The sequence below is a fragment of the Triturus cristatus genome, chromosome 10 (genome assembly GCF_964204655.1).
Source record: "Triturus cristatus chromosome 10, aTriCri1.1, whole genome shotgun sequence".
Lineage (NCBI taxonomy): Eukaryota > Metazoa > Chordata > Amphibia > Caudata > Salamandridae > Triturus > Triturus cristatus.
Window position 1 is genome coordinate 1,136,594,941 of NC_140593.1, and position 23,049 is coordinate 1,136,617,989.

Consider the following 23,049-nt stretch of genomic DNA (forward strand, 5'->3'; position numbering starts at 1 on the left):
CACTGGGTGATGCACCCTCAGGTGCGAGAGACGGCGGATAGGAGATTCCTCCCTTATGAACGCTGGCTTTTATCTCGCACGTCCGATGCAAAGCTAATTACTGACCTTTATCAGTTTCTCCAACCACCCTCATCACACTTCTATAACCCAGGGAGGGAGCGCTGGGAGAAGGAATTGGGCAGGCCCCTGAGTCACAAAGAATGGGAACAGGTAGCATACAGAGCCAGACACTCGGCATATCACACGGGCCTCACTGAAACCTTAACTAAAGTCTCGACATACTGGTATTATACCCCGGAACGTGTACACGACATGGACCACAGTAAAGATGACACTTGCTGGAGGGGTTGCGGGCGGGTGGGTACGCTGACGCTCGTTTTATGGGACTGTCCCCTCCTTGACTCCTACTGGAAAGAGGTGATAGATGATATTGACTCCCATTTTGATACTGAACTGCCACGCCTCCCAGCATATATATTATTAGGTCTCCCGAACAGGTTGATGTATCCTTTAAAATCTCGCAGAGGCAGGCAGATAGCCATTGCGCTGGGATCAGCGATGCAGAACATTCTCGTGCACTGGCACTCCACTACACTCCCCACGGTCACGGGCTGGCTACATAGATTGTGGCATGTGCTAGGAATGGAGAAAATGTCGCTTACAGTGGCAGGGGATGCGGAGCAGTTCATTGACCTCTGGCAGCCGTTTCAGTCCTTATTGGTCACAGAATTCAGGGAACTGACCTGCCCGAGATATCTTCGCCTCTTGCGGCTTACCATGCCAGAGGACTCGGCCTCCTGAATAGGTTCGGAGCGTGGATCCCTAGGAGGTGGCGACGGGAAAGGGCGGGGATGATCTGAACCATGCACTGGACGAGGGGAGGGTCGGGGGAGGGGGGGTTCGGAAGTTGGGGTTCCGGAAGGGTGATTTGGGGGGGGGGGGGGGGGGAATTTGTAATATTGTTTATTCTTTTCTTTTCTGAGTGTCATAACGGTCTGATGTTTCAGTGGAATGTTCTTTGAAGGGCCTCCTGCCCAGTACAGGGCCTTGGCCGCCACGTTGTGACACCTCTTTCGGTTTGTATTCTTTGGTTTTTGTTACATGATATCTTAATAAAATGTTTTAAACCTAAAATGACCCCAAGATTTTTTGCCTTCTCAACTGGAACCGGACAGGAGCCTAAGGCACCAGGCCACCAGTTATTATTCCAGCATGACGTTTGCATCCCAAAGAGTGGTATTTCGGTTTTATCACTGTTTAACTTTGGAAAATTCCTTTGCATCCAGTTGGCAACTGCCGACATGCATTATGAGAAGCTATCATCGGTGCCCGCAGAGTTCTTAGGAATTGTCACAATAATCTGTGTGTCGTCAGCACTGGAAATTCCATGCTTACCATAGACCTGGAGGATAGCAGCAAGTGGAGAGACGTACAATTTGAAAAGCATGGGGTTCAATGATGAGCCTGACAGCACTCCACATGGCAGAGAGAAAACATCCGAGTAGAACTACTGTATCAGCACACTCTGTGAAAAGTGCATGAGCAAAGAGGACAGAAGAGCCAGGGCCTGTTGTGTGAGACCCATATCTTGAAGGAATTCTATCAGTAGCAAAGGGGAGATGTATCAAAGGTCGCAGATCGGTCTAAAACTACTAGCCCCGCGCCTTGCCCCTAATCCACTACCCACCTCACGTAGTCTATGGCTGTGATTAATGCCCCTTCGGTTCCATGATGTTTTCGGAATCCAAACTGGGAATTATCCAGCCATCCAGACTCTACTGAAAATTCCATCAAATGGCTGTTAAGATGTTTCTCAAGGATCTTAGCAGTAATGTTTAGGCTCCTTGCTATCCAGATTGTTTTTTTTTTTAAATAGGGGCCTGATGACTGCCTTTTTCCATCGGGGGGATGCCGAGTGAGAGGCCGAGCCACCGTGCCAGCCACCATATGCAGAATTGCTGGTCAACAGGATTACAAGGGGTGAGCCCGATCGCGTATTTAGGAGAGGTTGTTCCACCATCTCCGGGGTAACAGGTGGAAATACAGAGAGCAAGTTAGATTCTTGCTCCTTAGGCCTCGAAGACTCACCAGGGTCCAGCTGCGGCTCTTCACCCAGGGTTCGCAATAGGTGAGGTTTTTGGGAATTTATTCAAATCTATCATATATGTCCACAATTTTGCATAGAAAACAAGTGGTTAGCTGATCACAAACGTTTTGTGAAGCTTCGAGTTCCCCAACTGTTGGAGGTGTGGAAATCTGTTGTACCACCCTGAAAAGTTCTTTAGAAGAAGTAGCAGTTTTAATCTATGGGTACAATATGCAGACTTCTCTTCAGTAAGGGCTAATTTGAATCCCCTAATTCTGTACCTATAAATGATTTTTTTCTTGGTCCTCCAACTCTCTCCTCCAAATTCGCTCTTGTTGGTGACAGGCCTGCTTAAGAGTTCTAAGCCTGTCATTTTACCAAAGGGCCAAGGGGAGACTAGTTTGCTTAACTTCCCTGATTGGAGCTACCCTATTGGTAGCCATCTCCAGCTGCGCTGTGAGGGTGTCCGTGCCCTTATCTACATCATCCTGATTCTCAATAGGTATACTATCAAGGGTTAGGGACAGAGCTTCAGTTGAAACTCCTTTCCAATTTCTCCTTAGAGTCTTACTTTTCAGATGTTGGCCACTTTTAACTGTGGAGTCGAACGTAAAATAAAATGCAACTGCATCATGATCTGATTAGTTGAAGGGAGGAATTGACTGATAAAACACCCTTGGTTCATCCCAGAATATGCCATCTAAGGTGTTACCTGTATCAGGTGTAGGGGCAACAGCCAATTGGGACAGTCCCATATTTGAAAGAGATTTGATAAGTGCTCTAGAGTCTTTATGAATATTCTCTTCAAGGTAAAAATTGAAGTCGGACAAAACGGTCAGATCACAACACCCTGCTCCTGGCCAAATCCAGGATGCTTCCGACAATCCGCTAAATCTCAAAGGTGAACCCTAAAATCAAATTGTGTGATTTTTATATGCATTTTTATATTTTCTTCCATTGACTTCGATGGTGCGTAATTGCCCAAAAAGTGATTTATTTTCCCAACTTGTAAAATTCATATCTGGAAAAGTACTTGGTGTAGAACAAAGTTCTTGGTCTGAAAAATTACATACAAATCGGTGTTTATTCTTGAGTGTGTGTATCATTTATTGGTTCAGTGAGTACAACAAATGCTTAAAACTACTCTCCGATAAGCCTGACTGATCCCCCACACTACCACCAACAGAGGATTAGTATTATATATTTTTGCCTCTGTATACCAATCTGGGTCTCACTGGACTCTCTGCACAGAGTACTTCATGTTAGTGCACTATACAGGGAGGCATTGTCCTACAACAGACCTGTGTTCTCGCAGGAGAGAAAAGTCCCAGAGTTATGACTTGAGGATGAGAGTAAAAGTACAACTGTGCTTGAACGCCATGTGGTTCTTTCAGAGCTTACAGATTTTTAAATTAAAGTTATGTGAAAGACTGGAATCACTGTGTTTTGGGTTGTAGGAAGTGTGAGTGGACATAGTACATGGTGCATACCAAACTATTTCTAGGTGTGTAATGAATACACTGAAATACACAGTCAGGATGAATCACTTTGAGTATAAGATTACAGCAGGAACCTGAACCAAAAAGTTATTCAAAATTATGAGGCATAAACAGGGATAATGATGACTTATTCTGGTAAAAAACAGGATGGTGTGAGGAAGCGGTCTTGGAATCACAGGGATCTCAATGATTTTTACTACTGAACTGTTATTCTTTCTTCAGGCTGCATGTTCTTCAGACTCTTGTGTCTCTCTCTGCAGGTCACTACCATGCCGGAATACCTTAAGATGCGATTTGGAGGCAAGAGAATCCCCATCTTCCTTGCAGTGCTGTATTTGTTTATCTACATCTTCACCAAAATATCTGTAGGTGAACTTCTGCTACTTCTGCTGTTGTATAACTCCATATCTTAGACTACGTCTCTCAGTCATCAAAACACTAGACCAGACATGTAAATTCCGGTGGCTCTTGGCAGTAGCCTTATAAGTTGTAGGTAAACATCTCCGCGTTTTATGGGAGATGTTGGGCTGTCCCTGCTCACTCCTCCCAAGGGACACCAGTGGGTTTTCCGACACCACCAGCAAGGGTGACTGACAGAAAGCCTAAAATGCTTTGTATGTTGCTTCAAAAATTCAAGGATTTGTTTAATTTGAAAGCTGGTGAATGGTTCTCTTTCTATTGAAAATGAAAGTGCGCGGAGAACAATGTGCTTTGCAAGCAGTTTCTAAGTCTTCCTCTCTGTCGATTGTGCTTGTTGGACGCAGTGAAAAGAATTACTGCAGGATATCTGGTACTCAGGGGGGACGGTGGGGGGGGGGGGAGGGGGCGGGAATAAGTTATCACTGAACTATCCTGCTAACTTCCACAAATCAGACTGGATTTCCATAGCCAGCACTAGCAGGGTTGAATCTAATGCAAGTCCATTTAGACACGTGTGATCTTAATCCAAATAGCAAAATCAACTGGGTGGCATGCGAAATACCAAAACATAGTGCTATCCACTGTTAACACTTGTGTAATAATCAGGACAATTATTGATCCCCGACCACTACAGACAAATACAGACTGATAATTATACCTGCTACTGACACCATGACACGACACACTTCATCAGCCTTACAATCTCGACAAATAGAACTACTGTAAACAGTCTGATCAACTTGCCTGCTGTTAACAACTTAATGAGCATACCCACTGCAAACAATCTGAGAAATACAACTACTGCCAATAACATCACAAGTACACTCGTTTTAAAAGCTTTGCCAGTTCACTCCGTGTTAATAGCTTCACTGATGTACTGAGTTTTGACAGCTTAACTAATATTCTCAGTTTTAAAGGTCTAACAAGGATACTCACTGTCAACTGCCTCACATGTACACTAACTCATAGCAGCCTGGCCGGCGATTTCATTAAATGTAGCATGCCCAGTGCACGAACATGCCTCCTTTTCACACATGCCTTCACTCCGCATGCAATTACAATGCGGTTGTTACAAAAACCGTGTTGTAATTTGACAATTTTAATAATAAACTGCATGATTACTTAAAATCTTTACAGTATAAGATAAAATAAAAAAAGAAAAAAAAAGAAGCTTTATGAACGTCCCGGCTCACCCCCTCACAAGTCCCATCCACACATAAAAGTGAAAGTCACTTTGGGTTAGATAATAACATATTAGTCCTGATTAGCTGTCCAAAGCAGAGTTCTTTTAAAAGGAGTGATGTATAGGTTGTACCAGTATTTCCCAACTGATAAGGGGAGGCACATGAAAGTTCGGTAGAGTCAATACATGTACCAAGGGCTGTTGACGAAAGATGGATTCTTCGTGGGTCTTTAAACCAGCCCAGGTTAGATAACTGGGGCGGAGGGCTTCCAGTTACTTTGCAGGCAATGCCGTTAAGTGGGAGTCGAGTGCCATTTTTGCCTGGTGTATAAATTTCGCAACTCTGGCTATCAAACAGGTCGTGGAGACTGAGAGGCACCAGTCTGAAGCCTCTCTGCAAGTTCTATAGTCCGTATTCCGTAAAATCGGAAGCAGCAAGCGATGGCGCTCATTGGCCAGCTTTGTGCAGCAGCACAGCAAGTGTAGCCAGGATTCTCTGCGGTAATTGCATAGACGACAGGCCAGGGTGCCATCCGTACGGGCCCATTTGGGGTTGAAGTCCATGATCCTGAGGGCCAAAAGTCGAAAGTACAAAATTTTCTTTCTCGCGCAAGTGGATACTGGATCTTGCAGGTAAGGTTGGGGTTTACCTGGAATATATGATTTGTCCAGGGCCTGAGTTAGTGGATTTTGCCGAAGAGATGCAAGGTCAAGACCAAAGGAGATGATCCGGACTTGGCGCTTAACTGCTTGGGCCCAGGCTGAGAAAGGAATTTCGTGCAGGGGCAAACTCCTTCTTTCGATATTCAATGCTGCAATAGCTTGTCCTAGCTTTGAGTACCAGGGGGAGCCCACCTCATCAAAGATTGATTTTAGGGAGTGCTTTAGCGAATGTTCTGGTGCTTTCAATACTCTAATATAGAGTTTTAAAAGGTCCCCCAGTAATTCCAGCTCAGGTCGCTTAAGGCCTATTTCTAGCCTTAATCTGGTGTTCCTTGCGTATCTAGGGGCCTGTAGCACCATCTTATAGGCTTTCGCTTGGGCCGCGTTTACCACTTTGTCAAATGCACCAGGGTAGGCTATATGCCCATATGCAATGGCAGGGATCAGTTTTGCCCGGAGCACTGTCAACATTGGTTCTGCTGAGGGACTATCCAAGCGGTGGCATAAGCGTCTTAGCGACAGAATGGTTTTGTTAATTTTAGGTTTAAGCTCCTTCAGATGTTTGACTGCAGAGGCACTCTCAGAGACCCAGGTGCCCAGATAGTTGTAGGATGGGGCAGTGACGATACGGTGCTCCCCCAGAGACCATGAAGCTTCTTTTTTGAGGGGGTATTTGCCAAAAATGACGATTTTGGTCTTGCTCACGTTGATCCGTAGGTCATTTGACTTATTGTATAGGCCATAACAACGTATACCATTACCCAGCAAGTCGGAACAACGACTTGCGGAGGGGGGCGCTGGATGTTAGAATAGTATAATTTACTATTCCAACGCCAGTCTGTGCAGACAGTAGAGAAGGTGTTGGATTTTAAATCCAAAACACACAAGATGATGGACGGAATGTTGCACATTGGCAAAACATTCACCCCCAGTCACAGATCTGGGTTTAATCCATCGTTATTTTGCTCACCATGCCACCCCAGTTCAGACATGGCCATATGCAAATCAGTCTTGACCCTGTGCCTCATGGGAACAGTCCAGCCTGAACTGCCAAGCCATGTCTTCCCTGGACCGGAATCAAGCATCCTAGGACCGGTTTCGGGGTTTCACCCCTCTTAAGCCAGGATAGCTTGACTCCAGTGGTGTAGTGAGCACGGGACCCACGTCTGGGCATACCCTTCCCACATAGGGCGAACAGCAAAACACACAACATGATGGACGGAATGTTGCACATCTCTGTACTGGGGTGAATGTATGACAATGTTCTGCATTCTGTCCATCAATAGTTCTTTTTGGATTTTAAATCCAACACCTTCTCCGCTCTCCCCAAGTCGTTATTTCAACTTGCGGGGTAATGGTATGTGTTGTTACAACGCGGTCGTTGTAACGACCGTGTTGTAACTGCATGTGGGGTGATGGCTTAGTTGTGAGGGCTGTTTACCCCAGTGAACAGGTTGAGTAGCAGAGTAACTAACAATAGCTTGACAAAAATTCCACCTTTGAGTACAGGCATGTGTACTGTTAAAAGTGTGATTAGCATACATGCCTGGCAAGGCCACCCGTAACAGCTGATCCTGTTAACAACCAGACAGTATTGGTATTTTGATAATGTTTTTGTTTATCAATATCATACAGTATTATCCATTTAATCTTTGATAAACAATCCTAATAACAAGGTATATGGGTAAGCTGTTGAATCGGTAATTCCAAGTATCATTGGCTGTTACCCCATTACTTTAATATATGTCACTCTCCAAAAGACACAGAGCACTGAAAAGCTTGTGTTCCTACGGCGGCACTTCAAAGGTCCCTAATAACTGGTCTCTATGCCTACTGGTGGCTGTTACTCTCTCTACTGATGGCAGTTTGATCAAAGTGAAAAGTATAAAGAGGGTAGCAGATGTTAACAGCTTGATGACTTTACCAAGGTTAGAAATTGGCGACTACAGTAAAATGACTGCTATTCTCACTCTAGCACAACTTGCGGGAATACAGCACCAACCTTGAAGGCTGACCAGTGTACAACACAGCCACCGTGAACATTCTGGCCACTACGATATTAACAGTGTCACCATTATACCATCTGTTAACAGGCCTAGAACACAGACCACACTAATCACCGACCAGTACAATATTGGGCTAATTACCAATGCCCTGGTATTATGCGAGTTCATACTCTACCCACTAAATTCTAATACCTCCAGGTGCTATTTTACCTCCCCATTCAGAGATCTACACCTCAGAATGGAAGATAATGTGGTACCGCCACGTTTTCACTCGTTCCAAGCAGAAAAACTCGAAATGTTGCTGTCTCCTCACCAGGCTTTACCTGCTGGGGTTTGTGCAGCCAAAAAGAGTGGCAGTTTTGCATCAGGTGTAATCTGATTCAGGCACAAACACCCATGTGGGGCTGAATCGACATTACCACAGCAAGTGGAGTAAATGTTAATTTCTTTACCAGTATTCCAACAACTAAAGCATGTTTCCTGCACAGTGGTCAATAGTTTCTTATCCAGGCATGAACTTTAAGTCCCACGACTTACAGACATACACCACAAATGGCTGAATGAGTATATCAGTTGTCAACAAACTACCCAAGCCAATGTACTCTCAACAAGAGGAGTGTACTATTAATATCTTGACCTGCATGGCTCCTATTGCAGATTCACAGTTTCCCCCACACCACCATGTCTTTAGATGACACTGACCTCGTCCTGGGACCTGTGTTCGCTGTGTATCAATGAATGATATTGAACATCTGGCTATTTATAGGGTGGTACTCTACGAAGTAAAACATCTCCATTCATGTGTTCATTTAATCTTCTCTCCGTAGGTGGACATTTACGCAGGAGCACTTTTCATACAGCAGGCGCTGCGCTGGGACCTCTACATAGCTGTAATTGGGCTGCTTGCCATCACAGCCATATACACGATTGCAGGTATGGCAACCAACTGCAAACAGTTGCAGCCGAAAAACCTCACTGATGCGACAGCTGAGACTGAGACTTCTATCTAACTATAAAGGGACATCTCATCCTCACTGTCATTTGCATGGTTGACTGTCATCTGCATGGTTGCCGGTAGACCACTCAGCCCGCCGAGTATTGCTTTCGCGCCAATCAGTCACCCAGACAATCTCTCTATTTCTCTGTCCCTTATAAACCAGATCATCCTTCCACTGAATAATCATTTAGACTCATTAATTCCACATCAAAAGCTCTCTTATCCTACATTATCATTCTGAAATCTCCTAACCCCCTTCACATCCAAATCCCTTTTGTCTGACTGGAGAAACCCGGAAAAGGTTCACCATTCTGTAGGGCGTAAGCCACACAAGCATGGATACTCACATGATGGTTGCAGCAATCAACTTAAACTATTTACAGAGACCAGTAATCGACTGGTCATGTGGTGATTGTTCAGTCCCATGGCAGGAGTCTCTGGGGCTAGTGGCCTGGCATGTTGTACCAAGGAAAGGCAGGCAGCTCCACTGTCACATCTCCGCTTCTGCTCCTCTCTGGACAGGTAGCAAAACTGTTCTCACCACTGACCCACATCTTTACTATAGCAAGCTGCAAGGTGCATTTGTCTGTACACAGATAAAATGCACCGTTGACATTATTGTGACCACACCAGCCATCTACATACCCATACCTCAGGCAGTTGCAAGTTTGGAGAAGAGTGAGCGGTTTCCCCCCTGCCTGCCTACAGTTGAGGGTCTACACACTACACTCACCCACTCCACAGCAATCTATTGCATTCCTACATTACATGTTTCCTAAACGCACACTCATTAGCAAGCATAACCTCACAGTCTGGGATGTTTTATCTACCAAACTGTCCTGGGAGCTCTGTAAAGCAGTTCTGCAGCTTCTGACACCATCAAAGCAACCATACTCTAATGTTCGAAACCTCGATTGGAAGATACCTATTTCTATCAAAGGTGTATAAGATGCTCCATGGATAGGATGGTTGTTGGTTTGCAAAGTACTATTTCCTTATTTACTGATGGATTGACTGACGCTTTACCAAATACATGTATTTATTCATTAGATACCCACTTTATTGGTTGAGTGAGGGTTGAGTTATCCAGTATTTCTATGTTTCAATAGATCTTGCCACTGTTGGAGCTGTTATGTTGCAAGATACCTGCACCTCTTCGCTCAAGCGCCTATAAGGGGAGTTCCGTATAGCGGTTGAACGGTGAAATCTTTGCTCCCCGTGGTAATACTCCTAATAGCTTTAATACCCTTAACTCAACTTGCTTTGTTGTGCTATCTAGACTGAAATATATGAAATGAACTACAAGAGTTTCTTAATACGACCACAGAATGCCTCTATCGACTAGCTGGACACTCCACTAGAAGCACTGAATTCACTTCTTAGCCTCCAGACCCAACAGTTCAAACCACGCACAGCTTCACACTTACACCATCTATACACATTTCACAAGCACAAAATCCCTCAGGCTGAAGACAGAAAGAGGTATGATTCGACAAATATACAGCCTAGCTGGTCCCAAGAAAGCCTAGGCTTTCGTTCAAGAGGCACCATTAGGCACTTGAACAGTGCATCCCAGAAGTTTTCATCATTTAGGGTTTGGCTGTAGAGGGACATCTGCCGTAAACTGGTGGATGTCTTGCTGTGCTTAACCAGTGGTTACATTGCTTGAGTTAGAGGTGGGGGAACCACCAAGTGTCTGACAGTAAAGACTGAACTGACTCCACTGTCGGAATCCCTTTAACAGCTGCCAATCTACCAGAGGGCCATCAGCATGTGAACATTGGTAGGACCCTCATGTTCGGAGCAGGCTTTCAGACGTTTATTTTGACTGCCTTGATGTGCCACAACAACAGAACTGCGGCAAAAATATCCATCTGGCCGCTCTATGAGCTCAGCCAGGGCCACATACTGACTTTCAACTATGTCACTGTTTCCTTATTTTCTTCTGCTCAGATCTCACACATGGTGTCATCCCTGGAGACATCTCAGTATCTTCCATCAATGACCCCCTGCAAGAGCCATCATCTCCTTCATCACTAGATATCACTGATGATTCGAGTCTAAACTCTCTTTAGACATTCAGCCAGTGACCCACTCTTATTTGCTATTCTGTGCCCTTGAAATACCTACATCTATGTTTACATATTCCTTCCAAGACCACAGACAATACACCACACTGACTTCTCACTGAGCATACAGCCTGATAAACTTCTGTGACCTCAGAAAATGCCTTGCATACCCAGATCTGTAGGTCACTGCAGTACTTATGTCTGTCTGCTCCCACTTGCATCTCAGCCAGTGCCACAATCCCCCAGTACATTTGTTTGTTCCCTCTAGGACCAGAACAAGTGGATTCCTGGATGTCAAAGCTGCACCTGTGATCTTTTCCAACTAGGTATCTTCTCCAGCATCTGTCAGATACAAGCAAAATCCAATATTTGTTTTGATAGTGCAGAGCATGTATCACCATGAAATGGCAAAATACAAAATATGCATGTTTTGGGGAAAAATAGTATCACTGGTACTAGTTAGATCACATTCTAAATAAGTTGTGACAATCCTCCAAGATCTGAGATTTAGGACCTAAACACCCTAACAAACATACTCATCCTCCTTGCTAGGACATATGATGCACTCCACTCTATGTGCACACACAGGTGTGGTTTCAGAAGTACCACTGAAGTTAGTGTATGTAATGAGGAAGTTGGTGAAAGGAGGGCTGTGGTAAATAAGTTCATCATTTCTGTGTAACACCTATTTGTGTTTGCCGGCTGTAGGTGGGTTGGCAGCAGTAATCTACACGGACACACTGCAGACAGTAATCATGCTGATCGGGGCCCTTATCCTCATGGCCTTCAGTGAGTATGCACACACCTTCCTCCAAACTGTTAAAGAAGGACATAACTGCGAGAAGTACACAGCTGCCTAATTGTGCATATTTTGCTGCTGTTTGGTTAAGGGGGGGTATGGTGGGCACTGTCTGTAGGCATTAGTTATGGATCATGAAAGAGGTTGACAAATTATCTGTGCTCTGATTATATTTGCATTCACCATAGAATCCTATGTTGAAGACATCAACGTTTTGTGACAGAGAGAGACCTTGAAGAACTAAATACACAGCATGTGTTTTGCTTAAAAACTCTTTTGGCCCGTTTCAGAAACTGCATTTTGTTGTAGGTAAAGTAGTACTATTACAACATGCAATTCACAAACCGACGAGTGGCAACATCTGCCTCCACTTCTCCTGTCTTTCCTATGGGGAGATCGCCACACATGTACGTTTATTGTTTAGAAGTATATGTGGAAGAGCCAAGAGGGAGTGGTCAGAAAATGAAGCATATCTCCATCAAAAGGGATCGGTTTAAGGAACTGTAAAGAGAGGTTTAGGAAGGGACGAACTATTACAAATGCACACACACTAAAGAGTAAGCAAATTGCTATTCACAAACTCTAATGGTAACAACACAGTAGCTCAAGGGAGCCTTTTTGAAACAGAAGGGGGATGGGAGCATACTGCTACCTCCCAGCACAGTTCGCCACTTTGCATCCTGGTACATGCAGTTCAATTTAAATGCTTACTTGAAATTTTGCAGAGTGTCTCACCAAAGTTGGTGCAGGTTAGTGCTGTTAATCTCTAGACACAAGTGTTTCTGGATTTCATCCTTCTTCAGTAGAGATAAAAAGAAATTCTTCTGGGGTTTGCTGAGAAAGCTGCCACAATCCTCTCAGGTCTCTGTACCTCTCCCTGGCGCACAGTGTTTTATCTCTACTGAAGAAGGATGAAATCCAGAAACACATGTGTCTAGAGATTAACAGCACTAACCTGCACCAACTTTGGTGAGACACTCTGCAAAATTTTAAGTAAGTATTTAAATTGAACAGCATGTACCAGGATGCAAAGGGGCGAACTGTGCTGGGAGGTAGCAGTGTGCTCCCATCCCCCTTCAGCTTAAAATACCACCATATAGAAAATAATGTCAAATAAGCAAACCTGATTCAACGTTTAAAAATATGTATATATACGTTCAATGCTAAAAAGGATATATAAAGCCAAGATTGGGGCGGTCGGCTCCGATGTGATGCTCCTGCGCCAGGACCTGAGGAATGCGGTCGCCCGCATTACAGAGACGAGGATCTCGGGCTTGGAGGATGTAGTCGCCACGCTGCAACAGAAGGTATCCCTTGAGACTACGCAGCAGGGCCTGGCATCGAGAGTGGAGGACGCGGAGGGGAGGGCGTAAGGCAACAACCTGCGCTTTGTTGGCTTTCCGGAGGACTGCGAAAGGGAGAATATGGAGCGATTTCGTACGGACTGCTTGAGGACTGGCTCCACCCTGGGGAACTTTCGACTTGCTTTATGGTGGAGCGTGCCCATAGGGCCATGATGCAGAAGCCCCCTTCCCCCCCCCGGGTGCCCGTCTGCGGCCTGTCATCGCCAAGCTCCTCAACTACCACGATAGGGACACTATCCTGAAACAGGCCCGAGCTAGGGAACCGCTGCTCTTCAACAACTCACGCATCTTAATCTTTCCGGACTACACTAAGTTGGTACAGCAGCGGCAGCAGTCATTCTTGGCCGCCAAGGCCCGCCTCCGTGAACTCAAAATCCCTTACGCCTTGCTTTATGCAGCCAGGGTGCGTGTGGTATATCGGTCCCGCACCCCGTTCTTTGACACGCCAGAGGAGGTGTTCCACTGGACAGATGAAACTGTGCGGCTACGTCCTCACTATTCCCCTGGTAGAGAATCTGACTCCTCTTCGGACTGGCCTGCCCAGAATCAGCATGGGGAGAGGGGGAAAACGCTCCAAGTCCAGGCGTCGTTCACAGTCTGCAGGTGCCTCAGCCCGGGAGGGGTCCGTTTCTCGGCTGCATGTTTCGGCAGACTGACACTTTCCGACTTTACACATTCTTTATGGACCGGAGAAGCGTGTATGATGGCCAGTCTCTCCGTGGGGCTCCACAGGAGAGGAGGCCAATAAACAATGGGCTGTGAATTGGGGATCCATTGGCGGGTGAGGGGTTGGACCTCCTGTTGGGGGCAGCCTGCTCCTCCTGCCGCGACAGGTACTTCACTGTTCTGGAGGTACAGGGTGGGGGGAGGGGGGCGGGTGTTGTTGGGTTGTGTTTTTGGGGGAGGGTTGGTGGGGTTGTTGCACTGTCTACCTGTGTTCTGGACTCTGTTGCATTATGCGAAGGATCTTTGCTGCTGCCATTGTACTGACTGTATAGGACCTGCACGGAATAGGAATGTCTGTTAGCATACGAGAGGCCCCTGGTATTCTTAGAGTCCTTAGCTGGAATGTTAGAGGGGCACTTGACAAGATCAAGTGGGGGGCTATCTTGAAGTCGGACAGGCGTGCCCGCGCCAATGTATTGTTGTTGCAGGAGATCCACCTCATGGGGACTAAGGCATTATGCTTCCAGCGTTTTGGGTTTACTCAGGTCTTTCATTCCGGGTTTGTAAGGGGTTCCAGAGGGGTTGCTATTTTAATTCACCATAGAGTTGCGTATACACATGTTAAGACCTGGGGGGACCTTCAGGGCAGATACATGTTTGTGCAGGGCACTGTCGGTGGTGAGACCTTGGTTCTGGGGAGTGTCTATGCCCCCCGCCTTTTTCCTGGGGGCTGGTGGAGAAAATTATGACCCTGTGGGCGGATATACCCGAGGGCCTAGCTGTTGTTGGAGGGGTTTGGAACGATGTGATGGATGTGGCCAGAGACAGATGGATGTCAGGGGGTCTACCGGAGGCCAGCCACCTACTAAATTATGCTCCTTGGTGATGAGGCTGGATTGGGTCGACCCCTGGCGTAGGATGCATGGTAATACACAGGGCTACACGGATCTCTCCGCAGTCCATGGTTTCTTTTCCCGCCTTGATTATTTGTTTATTCCACGGATCTTTGACAATAGGGTGATGGCGGAGGACATTCTCCCACGGGGACTTTCCGATCACTCTCCAGTGGCACTCACTATACGAGCCGGGTTGGTGGGGGGGGGGGCGTGGGGGGGTGCTGTGGGCCTTTCTGATGGCGCCTGTCAGTCTGGAAACTTCAAAAGGAGGATTACAGGGACTGAATGGCTGATGCCATTGATCAATATTTGACCATTAATTTGGGTTCGGTCTCGGGGGCTGGGACTCTTTGGGAGGCCTTGAAGCCCACCATTCGGGGGGTGGATATTTCATTTTGTGCTGCTGCCCGACGACTGCGTAGAGAGGCCCTGGTTCATGCAGAAGCTACTATTCTCGAGTTGGAGGCACGCGGCGGGGAAGAGGGAGGGTGGCTGACTCGACATCAGTTACTGCTAGCGCAGCAGGAATATTCTCATATCCTCATGGATGAGGCTCACCAGGCTTGGCTCGCTACTCGTAGTAGGATCTACCAATGGGGCGACAAATCTGGTAAAATACTGCATCAACTGTGTCAGGGTTCGCTTCGCCCCCAGGCCCTTCCGGGTGTCGTGGGATCGGATGGGCTACCTGTGTCGGGCGCGTCAGCTATTGCACGTAGTTTTGCAGAGTATTATGCTCAGTTATATGCCCCTATGGAATGCCTCCCAGCAGAAGTCATTGATCGTTTCTTGGACAATCTCCTGCCGAAAGCACTCCCAGATGAAGTTAGGGAAGAATTGGAAGGCCCGCTTACTGACGAAGAACTGGGGGCGGCCCTGGGAGATCTTAACTCTGGCAAGGCCCCAGGCCCTAATGGCTTTCCATGCAAATTTTTACAAAAATTACTTTCTGCAGCTGGGGCCCCACTACCGCAGGGTGGTGGAGGAGGCCAGGGACCGGGGGTGTCTGCCCAGTGACTGGAGAGATGCGGAAATAGTATTTTTTCATAAGCCCGGTAGACTGCCGGAACACCACGCCTCGTATCGCCCTCCTGAACGTGGAGGCTAAGATATTAGCTAAGGCATTGGCGCACCGCCTCCGCCCCTAAATAGCCTCGCTGGTACATCCGGACCAGGCTGGGTTCATGCTCCAGCGTGCACCTCACCATAATATTAGGCGGGGGCATGTGGCGGTCGCGAGTATCCAGGGACTGGGGGAACGGGCTGCGCTTCTGCTGGCGGATATGGACAGGGCGTTTGATTCCTTGAGTTGGGTTTACTTGTTTGCACTCCTGCAGCGGCTGAATTTCGGACCGCATTTCCTGTCCTACCTCACCCTGTTATATACGGACTTAATGGCCTCGGTGCGAGTGGGGGGCTTAGTTTCTTCTGCATTCTCTATTGGGCGGGGCACCAGGCAGGGGTGTCCGCTATCCCCATATCTTTTCGCTCTAGCAATGGAATCCTTGGCTGCTTGGGTGCGGATAGACGCACATGTGTCCGGTTTTGAATGGGTGCATGGACTGTCCGATCGCATATCCCTTTATGCTGATGATGTCTTGTTCTTCCTTACCAACCTGGAACAAACAGGCCTACGGTTGCTGCGTATCATGCAGATATTCGGGGAAACGTCGGGTTTGTATATGAGCCCTCGGAAGTCCACCCTGTGGGTGTTGGGAGGTCGGGGCGAGTTCAGTTCTTGGGCGTCATCGGTACAGGTGGTACAAGGGGGCATGAAATATTTGGGGGTGTACCTGTCCGATTCTCCCACCACGGCCTCGGAGCGAAATCTTCCCCCCTGTATGGGAGCGGGTGCGTGAGGATATTAAGACCTATTCCCACATACCCCTGTCCATCTACAGCCAGTCAGCCATTTTTAAGATGGTGTCACTCCCGCGACTACTGTATCAGTTGCAAAATCATCCCTATCCGATATCCCCACGGTGGTTCCGGCAGGAGAACTCTGTTCTGGGACAGTTCCTTTGGGATGGTGGCGGTCCGGACGTACTTCCTATCTACGTACTGCGGGGGGCTGGCAACCTCCGATATTTGGTCTTATTATGTTGCATCGCATCTCCTTGTCTTAAATGAGTGGTGGTATGGAGACAGGGCAGACCCAGCATACGCCGTGAAGCAGCGCTGCATGGGTGACCAGTCCCTACACACTATTCTTTATTCTGCTCCGTTGAGAAGTCTCCTTCCGTCTGTCACGCGGATTGTGTTTAAGCTTTGGAGGCAGGCATTGCGGAGGATAGGCTGGTGGAATAGATGGACTTGGGAGACCCCATTATGGCACAACAGCCGCTTTCTGCAGTTGTTGAATCTCTCCGGGTTTCGCGATTGGGACAACATTGGGATATCTACTCTGTGGGATGTTATGCGGGGCACGATTTTGAAATCCTTTCAAGACATCCAGACGGCCTTCCAGATGCCAAAGACTCAGTTCTTTAAATATTTGCAATTTCGGCATGCTATCGCTCCCAGCCTGGAGGGTCTGGACTCGCTGCCGGAGTTTAGCCCAGTAGAAGCTAAGGTATTTATGGGGGACCTCCTAGATCATAAGATCTCCATAATCTATCAGTCCCTGGTTACGCACTGTTCCCCCTCCTTGCAGCATCTGAGGGAAGCCTGGGAGGGCGATGTGGGTCAGATGGAAGACGAGGACTGGACAGAAGCTTTGGCTTCCCCGTGAAGGGCGGCTATTGCAGTGAGCCTGTGGCTTTTCCAATTTAAATATTCCCACCGGATTTATTTTACCAGGGTTAGGCTCTGGAGGACGGGCTTGGTGGCTTCCCCGGTGTGTCTCCGTTGCGGGCATGAAGAAGGGACCCTGATACACACTATATGGCACTGCACAGCGCTAGCACGATTCTGGAGGGGTGTTCTGGCCTGTCTCTCTGAAGTCCTGAGGTGGGAGCTCCCTCATTCACCGAAGCTGGTTCTCCTTCATGTGATGGAAGGGATCGGGGGCAACATCTATAAGCGACATCTCATGCTCCTAGGCTTTACTTTAGCGAAGAGAGATATAGCTAGAGCCTGGAAGGCAGTGGTTGCCCCCTCGGTCTCGATATGGAAAAATGGTCTGGACTTTTGTATGGGCCTTGAGATCCCTATTTTTGAAGCTAGAGGGTGCCCTCGGAAGCACTATAAAATCTGGAGGCGCTGGGCGGATTATCGAGGCCTGGAGCTGGAGCCACCACGGGGGGGCCAGGACCGAGACCTAGAGTAACCTGTTGGCCTCTCCCGTTCCTTGCACTTCCATATGTGTGGCTCGCAATCCCTCAGCAGAAAATGGTATTGTGGATGTTGAGCTCTTGTGTTGATCAATGGCAGTCTGGGTCAGTGATTTGTTGTTCTGTAATAAGCAGACGGTGCGCTGGGGGGTGGGAAGGGGGAGGGGAAGTTGGTTGTTTGCAGGGATTGATTTTATTTGTATTGCTTTCATATTCTCCTGTCTTTCAATATGCAAAATGGTCAAAGTCAATGTTTGTATCTTACATACGGCAGTTGTCTCTGGGATTCAGAGATCTGCGTCATATGTGCTATTTTGACAAGTAAAATCTGTTTAAAAAAAAAAAGTATATATAATTACTAAACAATTATCTAATTATTATAAAATGCAATAATAAATGTAATTAAAAAAATTAAATAAACTTATAAACATTAAAATAAATACATTACTTATATTAATTCAACATGTAACATTTAACAAAATGTAATACATATTAAATATAAAATATTACTGTATGTGGGACCTTTTAAATTATTCTTTAAGAAATATTACTTATAAATTAAATAAATATAAGTATATAAATTAAATATTTAACACACACTGAGTGAGGTAATAAATATGCTCTAACATTTTATTCTACTAGTGCCATTTCAATATTAAATATTTAATTATTTTATATAAAAATATTTTTGAATCTTTATTAAAGAATAATACGTTTTAATACGTTTTCCTACACTTTCCCACAGGGAGGTCTCCACCACGGTGGTGGTGATCTCCACACGTGAAAAGTTACTATGGGTAACTTTACACTCGTAAATTCAGTCTTTGTATCTCGTTCATGTCTGTGAACATAACACATGACGGTTCAGAATCTATCACACTGGGCTAAACAATGCAGAAAATTAGCAACTTTGAGGCACTGGTGTAATGCAAAATGATCGGGCCCTTTGAAGACTGTTATGAGTGGCCCTTGAATCCACCATATCTCACAGATATGTATTTGCCTTTTGCAAAATGGGGGCTGCTATAAGGACTGGAGGATGCCACTGCACCACAAGGTCTGCAGGGGTCTGTGTTAAGGCCATGATTTCAGGGGGGAACCCGGCTTGGGACGGGGGAAGGGGAGGGGATTGGTTGGGCATTGGGCCTGGAATGTGCCACTGCAGGACAATCCACTGGCAAGCTATAAATTCTGCCGAGCCAAGTACAGCGAAGCAATAATCTCCGATGCTTTAGGTGCTTGGAGTTTACTGTCTCTTCCGGAGACATGACAAATTTGCAGAGCTGAACTAAAATTCGTTATGTATCTGTTGTGAATTAATTATTTTCAGAAAACATCATTTAAAACTCATGTTTAATATGAATTTTATTTGAACAATACAATCGGCATGTGATTTACCCATGTAGGATAATAGAAACATTTAAAGCTATAGAGTTGTTAAATTAATGGAATTATTAACTGGAATTATTTAAAACAAAAAATGGGTCGTGACTTACAGTGAATTTTAGTTTTTGTTTGTTAAGGTCCACATGCTTGCCTGTTTTTATTTTTGACTTTTCTCTTACACATTTTTTTCATTTGCTTGTATTTTGCCTGCAACATAAGACACAACACACACACAACCAAGAAGTGATCAAAGCAAAGAGACCTCGTATCTGTTCTTGTTGCAAACATTGGGCCCAACTAGGCAAATGGGTTTGCGTTTTTACTGGTACAAGTGTGGGAACAGTGGGTGGTAGGAATTTTGTGGATCTGTGCAGATTCTGGAAGTTTCCATCATAGAAATGGTAGAAAAATGCATGATTTTAGGCAATGTTTGAAGTTTGCAGGGCATTGTGGATAAGAAAACATTGTGGGATCAACGCAAGGCACACCGCCCTGGACTCCCCTGGATATCTATCTTTCAACAATTTCTGGGTTTGGTAGGTTTCCTTGGGAAGAGGCCGTGTCTGGGCCCAAATACCTCAGCTACATTATGTCTGATGTCTCCACATTGCATTTTGGGAACTTTTGTGTCGCTGGCAATAAGCTTAGTCACACAAGTGGCGTAGTGTTTTTCATAGGAATAAGTGTGTTAATGCTGGGTGGTAAGAAATATGTGGGTTCCAGTACATTCTTCACTTTTTCTCACAGAAATGTCAGGAACATTTGAATTATCCCTGCTGTCTAGTTGGCTTTCTGCTCACCACCCAGAGCATAACTGTGGGAAACCTTAATGAACTCCATGGGGTTAGAAAGACAAAGTAGGCTCGATCTGGGCTGGAGGCAAGCCAGATGCCTAAGAGGCCACCCCACCCCTTCTTCTGGACCATTTTTCTATGGTGTCTAGTGGGATTTCTACCTTTGAGGAGCAGATTTGGGGCAAACCCTCAATCAGGAAAAACCACCTATTTGCCCCTAGGTACAGACAGACTAATCCCCCTTCAGGGGTGGAGGCATGGGTTAATGCTAGGGTGAGCTACCCCCCACCCCAACCAAAAATTCTGGTCTAAAATCCCTGCTGTCTAGTGGGATTTCTACCCCCACGGTATGGGGGCAGATTTGGGGAAAACCTTCCAATCTGTCTCCGGGAGGGGCAGAAAGACTTTAATGTCCATTTTGGGTTGGGTGCATGGCCCTATGCCAAGGGGGCCGACCCCTACCCCTTTCTTTTTTGTTTTTACAGGAACAATGTCCCCCCTGATGCTTATTGAGGTCGTCTAACACACACCTATGGAGAGGCAGAACTGGGGCAAATTCTGAGAGAAGGGGACAGAAACATTGTAGGGCCCCTTTTGGACCAATTTTATTTCCAATTCCTGGTGTATACTGGGCTTTCCACTCCCCTGAGGGCGTACTCTGGGGCAAACCCCACAATATGCCTGCCAGGAAAGGCATGGGCAGTCTTGCCCTTGGTGGGGTCGGGTGAGCACTGGCCCTTGCCAAATGTCCTCTTCCACCCTGCAACAGAAAAAAAGAAATCCGTGGTATCAAATAGGCCTTCTATCTCCCTTGGGAGGGATGTTGGGGGGAGGGTAGATTATGGGCAAACCCCCATTCTGTCCCCCAGAGGGCAGAAATACTATGCTTCTTCTAGGAAGGCCACTCAACCCTTTTGTTAATGGATACCTGTTGTCTAGCTGGACAGATTGGGAGCAAGCCACCCATGTACCACATTAAGGGCTCCGCCCCCGCTCACCTCTCCCCAAAAAAATCCTGTTTTCCAGTGGGCTTTGTTAATCCCTAGAGGAGGTAGAAAGTCTCTATATTCTTTCTGGGGTCGGGGCAAAACCCTATCCCTTTTGTTTAGAAGCACTGGCGTGAACCCCACCCTTCTCCTGTCCCAGGGAGGCTAATCCCCCAATCTGCCCCCCAAGGAGAGCAGAAAGACTGTTTTGCCCTTGGGTGTGGAGGATATTGGGACACAAAAGTCCTCTGCATGGTAAATGACATGCGTCCCTGCCCTGAGCGCCCACCTGTACTGGTGTCTGGGTCCTTAATGCGGATTTGTTGTTCTAAGCGAATATGGATGATATGTACGCAACATGACATAGGACTGTCTCACAGACTACGGCCTTGTTAGACCTGGAGGGGCGCCCAAAGCACTACCCTCATAGTGATGGAAGTCACCCGTGTTCACCAGGAGCAGTGGTGACAGCATAGCATGTAGTGATCAGTAGTAGTGAACAGATCCTTTTTTACCTGTGCCACTGGAATGTGGCCTACATGCTCACTCACCTTTTTAAAAGTTCTACTGCTATTTGCGTAACTCACCCGTGGCTAACAATTGGTAGATGTGGATGTGCTGCACAGCGCAGGAGTAGTGACTGCGCTGTATGTATGCGTGTCTGGGAAAGGTACTGTACAGGGTTAGCGCAGTACTGTGCGATATATGTGCAGTTAGTGCATGTACTGAATGTACATACGCCTGTTGGAGATGCAGTACATGGAAGATGTAGTGCTGTGCGTGTGCAGGGAAAAGCATGTGCTGGGTGTATGTGTGCTTGCGTAAAGCACAATACATAAAGAGTGAAATGGGGGGCAGGGTACTTATTGTGAGTGTGTCTGTGCTGGCAGTGTGCTTGCAGAAAGCACATACTGGTATAAAACAGAAAGCTACAGTGCAGACAGACTGAATATGTGCCTGTAGTGGCACAATGCATGGAGCTAACAGTGCTGAAGTGGAAGTGTGCTGTGACAGTGTAGTGGGTGCAGAGTGCTTGCAATGGTACATTACATGGAGGCCCCTTGGTTTCCATTTTGGGAAGCCCAGGCCTGCCTGGTGAAGAGGAGAGGAAGAATCATCCCAGACAGATTTGTGTATTGCTGCATTCCTATGAGCAGGGTTGAGGATTTGGCTGTGCACTAATCAGGCCATAGCCCATGTGCAGAATTGTTTTCGGCAACACCCTTATGCCAAGGGCTGCAATAGATTGAGCCATGTAAAAAGGGCAGTGAAGGGAGTACCAAACCTGTACCACCTTGTACTGGTGACCCAGTATGCCAGAGGGAGCCACTGTGGAAATAACTGTGAGACCAGAGTGACAGGAGTCGTGAATGACTTAGCAGCGACCCCATGCGCCAGGAGGGGCAGCCGTGGTGTGGGTGATTGCACCAGAGGAGTTTGCGTTGTGTCCAGAGGTACTGCAGCAATCCCTATATATCAGATGGGGCTACAGGTACTAACTTGCCAAGAATTTTGGGCCAACACCCAGGGCTGAAGTGAAGCTGTAGTGAGCGGATCAAACCTGCCCAACAAGATCTGCTCTGACTGACCCCCGAGGACCGAAAGGACACCGAGGATGACGTTGACCCTTCACTGGACTAGTCAGGAGCCGAAGGACTGAATGCACTCCCCAACCCTCCCATTGGTGAAAACTTGGCTTACCTCATCTTTCCAAGCTGGAAACTGCTCCGATCGATGGGGAGACCCAGCTGCGCCACTCCGGAGAGTGAGCCTGCACCTGCTGCTGTGTGTGCCACGAGCAGCCAGACTTCCCCCTAGCAGAATCTGAACTCACGAGTGCCAGCCCACTGGGCACCTGCCTAACAGCCGAATGCTTCCATGCTGCAGGAACAGGTAAGACTTGAACTGGATCTGTGGGCCCCAGCGGATTTGATACTAAAGGTGCTGCGGCACCATAGACACC

The 23,049-nt window shown here is 46.8% G+C and overlaps 1 protein-coding gene and 1 long non-coding RNA gene across 6 annotated transcripts in view; one reads left to right on the plus strand and one right to left on the minus strand.

Annotated features, from left to right (window-relative positions):
* Window positions 1-23,049, minus strand: part of LOC146796748 (uncharacterized) — a 276,266-nt gene that overhangs the window by 170,861 nt on the left and 82,356 nt on the right. The window lies entirely within an intron of this gene.
* SLC5A11 (solute carrier family 5 member 11) overlaps window positions 1-23,049 on the plus strand; it is a 226,343-nt gene that overhangs the window by 131,149 nt on the left and 72,145 nt on the right. For all 4 annotated transcript variants that reach the window (XM_085629443.1, XM_085629445.1, XM_085629446.1 and 1 more), the window contains exons 6-8: window positions 3,846-3,950; window positions 8,685-8,790; window positions 11,632-11,712. In XM_085629443.1, the coding sequence (XP_085485569.1) occupies window positions 3,846-3,950; window positions 8,685-8,790; window positions 11,632-11,712 (292 nt within the window). The remainder of the gene's footprint in view (window positions 1-3,845; window positions 3,951-8,684; window positions 8,791-11,631; window positions 11,713-23,049) is intronic.